At 46.3% G+C, this 13,136-nt stretch overlaps 1 protein-coding gene across 2 annotated transcripts in view; it reads right to left on the bottom strand.

The window, feature by feature from the left end:
• Positions 1 to 13,136, bottom strand: part of LOC115124594 (cysteine-rich secretory protein LCCL domain-containing 1-like) — a 79,034-nt gene that overhangs the window by 16,582 nt on the left and 49,316 nt on the right. For both annotated transcript variants that reach the window (XR_010462681.1, XM_065015348.1), the window contains exons 6-8: positions 6,614 to 6,714; positions 5,985 to 6,179; positions 536 to 596 (exon numbers count right to left, since the gene is read on the bottom strand). Coding sequence is in view for 1 of the 2 variants with exons in the window: in XM_065015348.1 (XP_064871420.1) it covers positions 536 to 596; positions 5,985 to 6,179; positions 6,614 to 6,714 (357 nt within the window). In the remaining variant the exon portion in view is untranslated. The remainder of the gene's footprint in view (positions 1 to 535; positions 597 to 5,984; positions 6,180 to 6,613; positions 6,715 to 13,136) is intronic.

Below are 13,136 nucleotides of genomic sequence, written 5' to 3'. Positions count from 1 at the left end.
ACCATTCTACCAGGGAGGCATTGTGTCTAATGTGAAAGGGACCATGTCTACCAGGGAGGCATTGTGTCCTCTGTGAAGGGGTACATGTCTATCAGGGAGGCATTGTGTCCTCTGTGAAGGGAACCAGTCTACCAGGGAGGCATTGTGTCTAATGTGAAAGGGACCAGTCTATCAGGGAGGCATTGTGTCCTCTGTGAAGGGCACCATTCTACCAGGGAGGCATTGTGTCTAATGTGAAAGGGACCAGTCTATCAGGGAGGCATTGTGTCCTCTGTGAAGGGAACCAGTCTACCAGGGAGGCATTGTGTCTAATGTGAAAGGGACCAGTCTATCAGGGAGGCATTGTGTCCTCTGTGAAGGGCACCATTCTACCAGGGAGGCATTGTGTTCTCTGTGAAGGAGTTGGATGGGGAGCTCCTCAACCACTGAATGGGTCTTTATTTATCAGTGGTAATATAGACAGGGACAGCTGATTTGAGACAATGTGTGTGTGTGTGTGTGTGTGGGGGGGGGGGGGGGTTGTTTTTTCCTGTACCTGTTGCATGTGGTCCCTTTGCACTGATCTCGTAGCTTAGTGTCACAGGTCACAAGCTGAGCTGCAACACAGAACACACAGAGCTGTCAAGCTAACGAGCTATTCACATCCGTAATAAACTGAACTGTCAAGCTAACTACTGTAGCTATTCAGATCTATATCACACTATACTGTTAAGCTAAATAGCTATTCACGTCTGTGGCACACAGCTGTCAAGCTAACTAGCTATTCACGTCTGTAGCACACAGCTGTCAAGCTAACGAGCTATTCACATCCGTAATAAACTGAACTGTCAAGCTAACTACTGTAGCTATTCAGATCTATATCACACTATACTGTTAAGCTAAATAGCTATTCACGTCTGTGGCACACAGCTGTCAAGCTAACTAGCTATTCACGTCTATAGCACACAGCTGTCAAGCTAATTAGGTATTCACGTCTGTAGCACACAGCTGTCAAGCTAACTAGTTATTCACGTCTGTAGCATACAGAACACACACAGTGCTTTCATCTGCCTGTCTTTGTGTTAACCAGCACTACAAGAGACAACATATAGGCTAGTGAGGTGTTTCTATGCTCTGAGGTGAAGTTTTTCTAGGTACAGATCTAGGATCAGCTTCACCTCCCCCAATCCTAAACTATTAGGGGAAAAATGCTAAACTGAACCAAGATTAGCGTCTAGGTAGTCTCGGAAAACCCAGTTCTAGGTATGGGAATCACGTTGGATTTTCTTGGCTAATTAAGGGAGGGTGCTCTTCAGACAAACAACTTTCCCAACGAATCACAAGTTTAGGTAGGCAGGGCTTGAAAATAATTCCCTCTGAAACGGGGGCGGCAGCGTAGCCTAGTGGTTAGAGCGTTGGACTAGTAACCGGAAGGTTGCGAGTTCAAACCCCCTGAGCTGAGAAGGTACAAATCTGTCGTTCTGCCCCTGAACAAGGCAGTTAACCCACTGTTCCTAGGCCGTCATTGAAAATGAGAATGTTTTCTTAACTGACTTGCCTGGTTAAATAAAGGTAAAAAATTTTTTTTTTTTTTTTAAACATGACAGAGGTAGACACAATGCAGATGCTAGTCAGTGGGTGTCAGATTGTAAGGCTAACGTCATGGCGTCAATGCAAACCACTCATTGAGATATCCTCCGCAAACTCCATCTAGCTAGTTATCGGGAATGTTTACGTGCTTCTACACCTGCATTGCTTGCTGTTTTGGGGGTTTTAGACTGGGTTTCTGTACTGCACTTTGTGACATCAGCTGATGTAAGAAGGGCTTTGTAAATACATTTGATTGATTGATTGACATGAATGGATAGGGCTTTGGCTGGATGTATACGGTTGATATACAGTGGGTTTACGGTTGATATACAGTGGGTTTACGGTTGATATATAGTGGGTTTACGGTTGATATACAATGGGTTTACGGTTGATATATAGTGGGTTTACGGTTGATATACAGTGGGTTTACGGTTGATATATAGTGGGTTTACGGTTGATATACAGTGGGTTTACGGTTGATATACAGTGGGTATACGGTTGATATACAGTGGGTTTACGGTTGATACACAGTGGGTATACGGTTGATATACAGTGGGTTTACGGTTGATACACAGTGGGTATACGGTTGATATATAGTGGGTATACGGTTGATATATAGTGGGTTTACGGTTGATACACAGTGGGTATACGGTTGATATACAGTGGGTTTACGGTTGATACACAGTGGGTATACGGTTGATATATAGTGGGTATACGGTTGATATACAGTGGGTATACGGTTGATATACTGTGGGTTTACGGTTGATATATAGTGGGTATACGGTTGATATACAGTGGGTATACGGTTGATATATAGTGGGTTTACGGTTGATATACAGTGGGTATACGGTTGATATACAGTGGGTTTACGGTTGATATATAGTGGGTATACGGTTGATATATAGTGGGTTTACGGTTGATATACAGTGGGTTTACGGTTGATATACAGTGGGTTTACGGTTGATATATAGTGGGTATACGGTTGATATATAGTGGGTTTACGGTTGATATACAGTGGGTTTACGGTTGATATACAGTGGGTATACGGTTGATATACAGTGGGTATACGGTTGATATACAGTGGGTTTACGGTTGATACACAGTGGGTTTACGGTTGATATACAGTGGGTATACGGTTGATATATAGTGGGTTTACGGTTGATATACAGTGGGTTTACGGTTGATATACAGTGATATACAGTGGGTTTACGGTTGATATACAGTGGGTTTACGGTTGATATATAGTGGGTATACGGTTGATATACAGTGGGTTTACGGTTGATATACAGTGGGTTTACGGTTGATATATAGTGGGTTTACGGTTGATATACAGTGGGTATACGGTTGATATATAGTGGGTTTACGGTTGATATACAGTGGGTTTTACAGTAAAAGTAGGAATACAGTGCCCGTAAAAAGGTCTTTGCCCCCTTTCTGATTTTCTATGTTTTTAAATATTTTTTTATATTGAATCTTAGCAGATCTTCACCCAAAACCTAATATTCGATAAAGTGAATCAGAGTTTACAAATAACAAAAACAATGTATAGCTAGCTATCTTATCTATTTAATGGATCACGTGAATGCAACACCCAATTCCCCAGTGTGAAAAAAGTAATTCCACCTTACACACAATAGCTGGTTGTGTCAACTGTATCCGCAATCGCTGCAACCAAACTCTTCCTGTAGTTGTTTATCAGTCTCTCACATCACTGCGGAGGAATTTTGGCCCACTCTTCCATACGGAACTGCTTTATCTCAGCGACATTTGTGGGTTTTCAAGCACAAACTGCTCCTTTCAAGTCCTGCCACAACATCTCAATTAGGATTAGGTCTGAACTTCTGAAACAAATGCTTTTAAGCCATTTTAAGGTTATTAGTGTAAAATGCAGCGTTTGGTTTTCGCCAGGCATAACGGGACCTGTGCCCCCCCCCAAAAAAAAATTGTACTTTTTGATTAATCTGTCCATAGAACATTCTAGAACATCCATAGAACATTCTAGAACATTCTTCCCAGAGTCTTGATGATCATCCAGGTGCTTTTTTCCAAACTGGGGTCAACTTCTTGGACGAGATGGGTTCCATTTTGTCTGGCGTAAAAAGTCCAACTCTGCATTCCACAGTAAGAACCTCATACCAACGGTCACACCATAGCATTCCTGAAGTTGTCCTAATTACTGTGTAAGTCTATGGGAAATGGGTGAGAACCATGAGCCCAGTAGGTTTTACATTTGACATTATCCAGAGCGCCTTACAGTTTGTGCATTCATCTTAAGACAGTAAGGTGGGACAATCACATATCACAGGCATATAAAGTGCCCTTTTCCTCAAACATGTAGCTGTCAGTAGAGTCAGAGTTGGAAAGGGGGGTGGGGGGGTCAAGTGCTGGTTTAGTGTTTTTATTTGATTAAAACCATGTTGGGTGGGGGGGTCGAGGTGAGGAGGAGGATTATATAAAATACTGTTTGAAGAGGTCGGGTTTCAGATGTTTTTGGAAGATGTGCAGGGACTCTGCTGTCCTAGCTTCAGGGGGAAGATGGACAGGGACTCTGCTGTCCTCGCTTCAGGGGGAAGATGGACAGGGACTCTGTCCTGCTCTCCTGTAGTGCTACCCTACAGAGTGCTGTTGAGGCTACTGTTGACCATTGCAAAACAGTCAGTTTTAATAAACAATTTAGTGACGTGAATATATTTAGTATAGTTTTAACTCAAAAGGATAACTATAATGTTTCACTATTTAAAAAAATAATAATTCACTGAGGATGGTCCCTCCCGTTCCTCCTCTGAGGAGCCTCCTCTGGTAGAAACACCACCTCCTTTGGATTATTGGACTGCTCCGGAACCCCATCAGCCCAGTACAGCTGGAAGCCAGGACTCCATCAGCCCAGTACAGCTGGAAGCCAGGATTCCATCAGCCCAGTACAGCTGGAAGCCAGGACTCCATCAGCCCAGTACAGCTGGAAGCCAGGACTCCATCAGCCCAGTACAGCTGGAAGCTTGGACACCATCAGCCCAGTACAGCTGGAAGCCAGGACACCATCAGCCCTGTACAGCTGGAAGCTTGGACACCATCAGCCCAGTACAGCTGGAAGCCAGGACTCCATCAGCCCAGTACAGCTGGAAGCCAGGACTCCATCAGCCCAGTACAGCTGGAAGCCAGGACTCCATCAGCCCAGTACAGCTGGAAGCCAGGTTGATCCACAGCGGCATCGGGAAGAGAGGCATTTAACCATGACTCCGTAAAATAGAAAGCAGACATAAGAAGTTGTAGCTTGTCGGTTACGTTGGTGAGTGATCCCACATTGGAGAGGAAAAGGCCTGGCAGAGGGTCATGGAGTCCAGGCTCGCCTCCCCTGTGTCTCCGTCGCACAGTTCCATAGGCTCGGTTTGAAATCCAACTCGTAGTCGGTTTAGTCTTCAGGAGTATATCGTCAGATGATGACAGAATTTCAGGTCAAAAACCCCTGCACCCCTCCTCCCACCCTCCCTACCCCTTCACCCCTCCTCACTCCCACCCTCCCTACCCCTGTACCCCTCCTCCCACCATCCCTACCCCTGCACCCCTGCACCCCTCATCCCACCCTCCCTACCCCTGCACCCCTGCACCCCTCATCCCACCCTCCCTACCCCTGCACCCCTGCACCCCTCATCCCATCCTCCCTACCCCTGTACCCCTCCTCCCACCATCCCTACCCCTGTACCCCTCCTCTCACCCTCCCTACCCCTTCACCCCTCCTCCCACCCTCTCCTACTCCTGCACCCCTCCTATCACCCTCCCTACCCCTTCACCCCTCCTCCCTCCCTACCCCTGCACCCCTCCTCCCTCCCTACCCCTGCACCCCTCCTCTCACCCTCTCCTACTCCTGCACCCCTCATCCCACCATCCCTACCCCTGTACCCCTCCTCTCACCCTCCCTACCCCTTCACCCCTCCTCCCACCCTCCCTACCCCTTCACCCATCCTCCCTCCCACCCTCCCTACCCCTGCAGCCCGCATTCCACCCTCCCTACCCCTGCACCCCTGTACCCCTCCTCCCACCATCCCTACCCCTGCACCCATCATCCCACCCTCCCTACCCCTGCACCCCTGCACCCCTCATCCCATCCTCCCTACCCAGGTACCCCTCCTCCCACCATCCCTACCCCTGCACCCATCATCCCACCCTCCCTACCCTGCCCCCTGCCCCTCATCCCATCCTCCCTACCCAGGTACCCTCCCCCACCATCCCTACCCCCTGCACCCCTCCTCCCACCCTCTCTACTCCTGCACCCCTCCTATCACCCTCCCTCCCCTGTACCCCTCCTCCCACCCTCCCTACCCCTGCACCCCTGCCCCTCCTCAAACCCTCCACACCAACCCCCCAAAAACAGAACCTGTCCCCCCATTAGAGATGCAACCAGTTGAATGACATCTTACACATCTGCTGTGTATTGACCACCACATTCCTCTCCTGCTCCTCTGGTGGGGGTGGAGGGGGGGGGGGTCTTGGCCATAGGGGGCTTTGGCTGGGGGCCCTTGGGCGTGGCTTCTGGGGGCTCCTGGGGGCCTCTGGTTCGATATAATTGTTTTCCTCGGTTTCCTCCTGAGATCTCTGCGACTCTGTAACTTTGTCTGGAAAGAGAGAGAAAGAGAGAGAGAGAGAGACAGAGAGAGAGAGACAGAGAGAGACAGAGAGAGACAGAGACAGAGAGAGACAGAGAGAGAGAGAGAGAGAGAGAGAGAGAGAGAGAGAGAGAGAGAGAGAGGGAAAGGAGTTATACAATTTAGCTCTGATACCGAGGATGCGTCCCAAATTACACCTCTATTCCCCATCTAGGGCATTCCTTTTGACGAGGGAAGTATACTTTAAAGGGAATAAGTTGCCATTTGGGAATCATCCTGAACTGGACAGAAAAAAAAGACAGTGTATTTGTGTAAACATGAGATAGTTATTGCAGTGTGTTCCAAGCCAACACACACCCCGACGCTACACACACCCTGACGCTTCACACACCCCGACGCCACAGACACCCCAACCCGGCACACACACCTAACCACACACACACCTTTGTAGCAGAGGTTGTCCTTGCATCGTCCTCCATAGCTGGGGGGGCAGGCAGAGCAGGGGGTGCCGTGTTTATAGGGTGCATGACCCCACCAGTTCCCCCTGAGGTGACAGGTCAGAGGTCAAGGTTTAGTAGGACATAGGAGACAAGTCTGTTGTGTCTTCCTTTATTTGTCTCCTATCCTCTCCCCTTCCCTCACCTCTCATCTCCACTCCTCTCCTCTTCTCCTCTCTTCTACTGAATGAGTAGGGAGTAACCCCTAACTAACCCATCGAGTCAGGTGTAACCCCTAACTAACCCATTGAGTCAGGTGTAACCCCTAACTAACCCTTCGAGTCAGGTGTAACCCCTAACCAACCCTTCGAGTCAGGTGTAACCCCTAACTAACCCTTCGAGTCAGGTGTAGTAACCCCTAACTAACCCTTAGAGTCAGGTGTAACCTCTAACTAACCCATTGAGTCAGGTTTAACCCCTACCTAACCCATTGAGTCAGGTGTAACCCCTAACTAACCCATTGAGTCAGATGTAACCCCTAACTAACCCATTGAGTCAGGTTTAACCCATAACTAACCCATTGAGTCAGATGTAACCCCTAACTAACCCATTGAGTAAGGTTTAACCCATAACTAACCCATTGAGTCAGATGTAACCCCTACCTAACCCATTGAGTCAGGTTTAACCCCTAACTAACCCATTGAGTCAGATGTAACCCCTAACTAACCCATTGAGTTAGATGTAACCCCTAACTAACCCATTGAGTCAGGTTTAACCCCTAACTAACCCATTGAGTCAGGTGTAACCCCTAACTAACCCATTGAGTCAGGTGTAACCCCTAACTAACCCATTGAGTCAGATGTAACCCCTAACTAACCCATTGAGTCAGGTTTAACCCCTAACTAACCCATTGAGTCAGGTGTAACCCCTAACTAACCCATTGAGTCAGATGTAACCCCTAACTAACCCATTGAGTCAGGTTTAACCCCTAACTAACCCATTGAGTCAGGTGTAACCCCTAACTAACCCATTGAGTCAGGTTTAACCCCTAACTAACCCATTGAGTCAGGTGTAACCCCTAACTAACCCATTGAGTCAGGTTTAACCCCTAACTAACCCATTGAGTCAGGTGTAACCCCTAACTAACCCATCGAGTCAGGTGTAACCCCTAACTAACCCATTGAGTCAGGTGTAACCCCTAACTAACCCATTGAGTCAGGTGTAACCCCTATCCCATTGAGTCAGGTGTAACCCCTATCTAACCCATTGAGTCAGGTGTAACCCCTAACTAACCCATTGAGTCAGGTTCAACCCCTAACTAACCCATTGAGTCAGGTGTAACCCCTAACTAACCCATTGAGTCAGGTTTAAACCCTAACTAACCCATTGAGTCAGGTTTAACCCCTAACTAACCCATTGAGTCAGGTGTAACCCCTAACTAACCCATTAAGTCAGGTTTAACCCATAACTAACCCATTGAGTCAGATGTAACCCCTACCTAACCCATTGAGTCAGGTTTAACCCCTAACTAACCCATTGAGTCAGGTGTAACCCCTAACTAACCCATTGAGTCAGATGTAACCCCTAACTAACCCATTGAGTCAGGTTTAACCCCTAACTAACCCATTGAGTCAGGTGTAACCCTAACTAACCCATTGAGTCAGATGTAACCCTAACTAACCCATTGAGTCAGGTTTAACCCCTAACTAACCCATTGAGTCAGGTGTAACCCTAACTAACCCATTGAGTCAGGTGTAACCCTAACTAACCCATTGAGTCAGATGTAACCCCTAACTAACCCATTGAGTCAGGTTTAACCCCTAACTAACCCATTGAGTCAGGTGTAACCCCTAACTAACCCATTGAGTCAGATGTAACCCCTAACTAACCCATTGAGTCAGGTTTAACCCCTAACTAACCCATTGAGTCAGGTGTAACCCCTAACTAACCCATTGAGTCAGGTTTAACCCCTAACTAACCCATTGAGTCAGGTGTAACCCCTAACTAACCCATTGAGTCAGGTTTAACCCCTAACTAACCCATTGAGTCAGGTGTAACCCCTAACTAACCCATCGAGTCAGGTGTAACCCCTAACTAACCCATTGAGTCAGGTGTAACCCCTAACTAACCCATTGAGTCAGGTGTAACCCCTATCCCATTGAGTCAGGTGTAACCCCTATCTAACCCATTGAGTCAGGTGTAACCCCTAACTAACCCATTGAGTCAGGTTCAACCCCTAACTAACCCATTGAGTCAGGTGTAACCCCTAACTAACCCATTGAGTCAGGTTTAAACCCTAACTAACCCATTGAGTCAGGTTTAACCCCTAACTAACCCATTGAGTCAGGTGTAACCCCTAACTAACCCATTGAGTCAGGTTTAACCCATAACTAACCCATTGAGTCAGATGTAACCCCTACCTAACCCATTGAGTCAGGTTTAACCCCTAACTAACCCATTGAGTCAGGTGTAACCCCTAACTAACCCATTGAGTCAGATGTAACCCCTAACTAACCCATTGAGTCAGGTTTAACCCCTAACTAACCCATTGAGTCAGGTGTAACCCCTAACTAACCCATTGAGTCAGATGTAACCCCTAACTAACCCATTGAGTCAGGTGTAACCCCTAACTAACCCATTGAGTCAGGTTCAACCCCTAACTAACCCATTGAGTCAGGTGTAACCCCTAACTAACCCATTGAGTCAGGTTTAAACCCTAACTAACCCATTGAGTCAGGTTTAACCCCTAACTAACCCATTGAGTCAGGTGTAACCCTAACTAACCCATTGAGTCAGGTTTAACCCATAACTAACCCATTGAGTCAGATGTAACCCCTAACTAACCCATTGAGTCAGGTTTAACCCCTAACTAACCCATTGAGTCAGGTTTAACCCCTAACTAACCCATTGAGTCAGATGTAACCCCTAACTAACCCATTGAGTCAGGTTTAACCCCTAACTAACCCATTGAGTCAGGTGTAACCCCTAACTAACCCATTGAGTCAGATGTAACCCCTAACTAACCCATTGAGTCAGGTTTAACCTCTAACTAACCCATTGAGTCAGGTTTAACCCCTACCTAACCCATTGAGTCAGGTGTAACCCCTAACTAACCCATTGAGTCAGATGTAACCCCTAACTAACCCATTGAGTCAGGTTTAACCCATAACTAACCCATTGAGTCAGATGTAACCCCTAACTAACCCATTGAGTCAGGTTTAACCCCTAACTAACCCATTGAGTCAGATGTAACCCCTACCTAACCCATTGAGTCAGGTTTAACCCTAACTAACCCATTGAGTCAGATGTAACCCTAACTAACCCATTGAGTTAGATTTAACCCCTAACTAACCCATTGAGTCAGGTTTAACCCCTAACTAACCCATTGAGTCAGGTTTAACCCCTAACTAACCCATTGAGTCAGGTGTAACCCTAACTAACCCATTGAGTCAGATGTAACCCTAACTAACCCATTGAGTCAGGTTTAACCCCTAACTAACCCATTGAGTCAGGTGTAACCCCTAACTAACCCATTGAGTCAGGTGTAACCCCTAACTAACCCATTGAGTCAGGTTTAACCCATAACTAACCCATTGAGTCAGGTGTAAACCCTAACTAACCCATTGAGTCAGGTTTAACCCCTAACTAACCCATTGAGTCAGGTGTAACCCCTAACTAACCCATTGAGTCAGGTTTAACCCCTAACTAACCCATTGAGTCAGGTGTAACCCTAACTAACCCATTGAGTCAGGTGTAACCCTAACTAACCCATTGAGTCAGGTGTAACCCCTAACTAACCCATTGAGTCAGGTGTAACCCTAACTAACCCATTGAGTCAGGTGTAACCCCTAACTAACCCTTAGAGTCAGGTGTAACCCCTATCTAACCCATTGAGTCAGGTGTAACCCCTAACTAACCCATTGAGTCAGGTGTAACCCCTAACTAACCCATTGAGTCAGGTTTAACCCTAACTAACCCATTGAGTCAGGTTTAACCCTAACTAACCCATTGAGTCAGGTGTAACCCTAACTAACCCATTGAGTCAGGTTTAACCCCTAACTAACCCATTGAGTCAGGTGTAACCCCTAACTAACCCATTGAGTCAGGTTTAACCCTAACTAACCCATTGAGTCAGGTGTAACCCCTAACTAACCCATTGAGTCAGGTGTAACCCCTAACTAACCCATTGAGTCAGGTTTAACCCCTAACTAACCCATTGAGTCAGATGTAACCCCTAACTAACCCATTGAGTCAGGTTTAACCCCTAACTAACCCATTGAGTCAGGTTTAACCCCTAACTAACCCATTGAGTCAGGTTTAACCCCTAACTAACCCGTCAAGTCAGGTTTAACCCCTAACTAACCCATTGAGTCAGATGAAACCCCTAACTAACCCATTGAGTCAGGAGTAACCCCTAACTAACCCATTGAGTCAGGTGTAACCCTAACTAACCCATTGAGTCAGGTGTAACCATCCCATTGAGTCAGGTGTAACCCCTAACTAACCCATTGAGTCAGGTGTAACCCCTAACTAACCCATTGAGTCAGGTTCAACCCTAACTAACCCATTGAGTCAGGTGTAACCCTAACTAACCCATTGAGTCAGGTGTAACCCTAACTAACCCATTGAGTCAGGTGTAACCCTAACTAACCCATTGAGTCAGGTGTAACCCCTATCTAACCCATTGAGTCAGGTGTAACCCCTAACTAACCCATTGAGTCAGGTTCAACCCTAACTAACCCATTGAGTCAGGTGTAACCCTAACTAACCCATTGAGTCAGGTTTAAACCCTAACTAACCCATTGAGTCAGGTTTAACCCTAACTAACCCATTGAGTCAGGTGTAACCCTAACTAACCCATTGAGTCAGGTTTAACCCATAACTAACCCATTGAGTCAGATGTAACCCTAACTAACCCATTGAGTCAGGTTTAACCCCTAACTAACCCATTGAGTCAGGTGTAACCCTAACTAACCCATTGAGTCAGGTGTAACCCCTAACTAACCCATTGAGTCAGGTTTAACCCTAACTAACCCATTGAGTCAGGTGTAACCCTAACTAACCCATTGAGTCAGATGTAACCCTAACTAACCCATTGAGTCAGGTGTAACCCTAACTAACCCATTGAGTCAGGTTCAACCCTAACTAACCCATTGAGTCAGGTGTAACCCCTAACTAACCCATTGAGTCAGGTTTAAACCCTAACTAACCCATTGAGTCAGGTTTAACCCCTAACTAACCCATTGAGTCAGGTGTAACCCCTAACTAACCCATTAAGTCAGGTTTAACCCATAACTAACCCATTGAGTCAGATGTAACCCCTACCTAACCCATTGAGTCAGGTTTAACCCCTAACTAACCCATTGAGTCAGGTGTAACCCCTAACTAACCCATTGAGTCAGATGTAACCCCTAACTAACCCATTGAGTCAGGTTTAACCCCTAACTAACCCATTGAGTCAGGTGTAACCCCTAACTAACCCATTGAGTCAGATGTAACCCCTAACTAACCCATTGAGTCAGGTTTAACCCCTAACTAACCCATTGAGTCAGGTTTAACCCCTACCTAACCCATTGAGTCAGGTGTAACCCCTAACTAACCCATTGAGTCAGATGTAACCCCTAACTAACCCATTGAGTCAGGTTTAACCCATAACTAACCCATTGAGTCAGATGTAACCCCTAACTAACCCATTGAGTAAGGTTTAACCCATAACTAACCCATTGAGTCAGATGTAACCCCTACCTAACCCATTGAGTCAGGTTTAACCCCTAACTAACCCATTGAGTCAGATGTAACCCCTAACTAACCCATTGAGTTAGATGTAACCCCTAACTAACCCATTGAGTCAGGTTTAACCCCTAACTAACCCATTGAGTCAGGTGTAACCCTAACTAACCCATTGAGTCAGGTGTAACCCTAACTAACCCATTGAGTCAGATGTAACCCTAACTAACCCATTGAGTCAGGTTTAACCCTAACTAACCCATTGAGTCAGGTGTCAACTAACCCATTGAGTCAGATGTAACCCTAACTAACCCATTGAGTAACCCAACTTGAGTCAGGTGTAACCCTAACTAACCCATTGAGTCAGGTTTAACCCTAACTAACCCATTGAGTCAGGTGTAACCCTAACTAACCCATTGAGTCAGGTTTAACCCCTAACTAACCCATTGAGTCAGGTGTAACCCTAACTAACCCATTGAGTCAGGTGTAACCCCTAACTAACCCATTGAGTCAGGTTTAACCCCATAACTAACCCATTGAGTCAGGTTTAACCCTAACTAACCCATTGAGTCAGGTGTAACCCTAACTAACCCATTGAGTCAGGTTTAACCCTAACTAACCCATTGAGTCAGGTGTAACCCCTAACTAACCCATTGAGTCAGGTTTAACCCTAACTAACCCATTGAGTCAGGTTTAACCCCTAACTAACCCATTGAGTCAGGTGTTAACCCCTAACTAACCCATTAAGTCAGGTTTAACCCATAACTAACCCATTGAGTCAGATGTAACCCCTAACTAACCC

Source organism: Oncorhynchus nerka, unplaced genomic scaffold (assembly GCF_034236695.1).
Source record: "Oncorhynchus nerka isolate Pitt River unplaced genomic scaffold, Oner_Uvic_2.0 unplaced_scaffold_1493, whole genome shotgun sequence".
Classification (NCBI taxonomy): Eukaryota; Metazoa; Chordata; class Actinopteri; order Salmoniformes; family Salmonidae; genus Oncorhynchus; species Oncorhynchus nerka.
The sequence above is the reverse complement of the archived record's forward strand: the minus strand, read 5'-3'. Positions and strand labels throughout refer to the sequence as shown.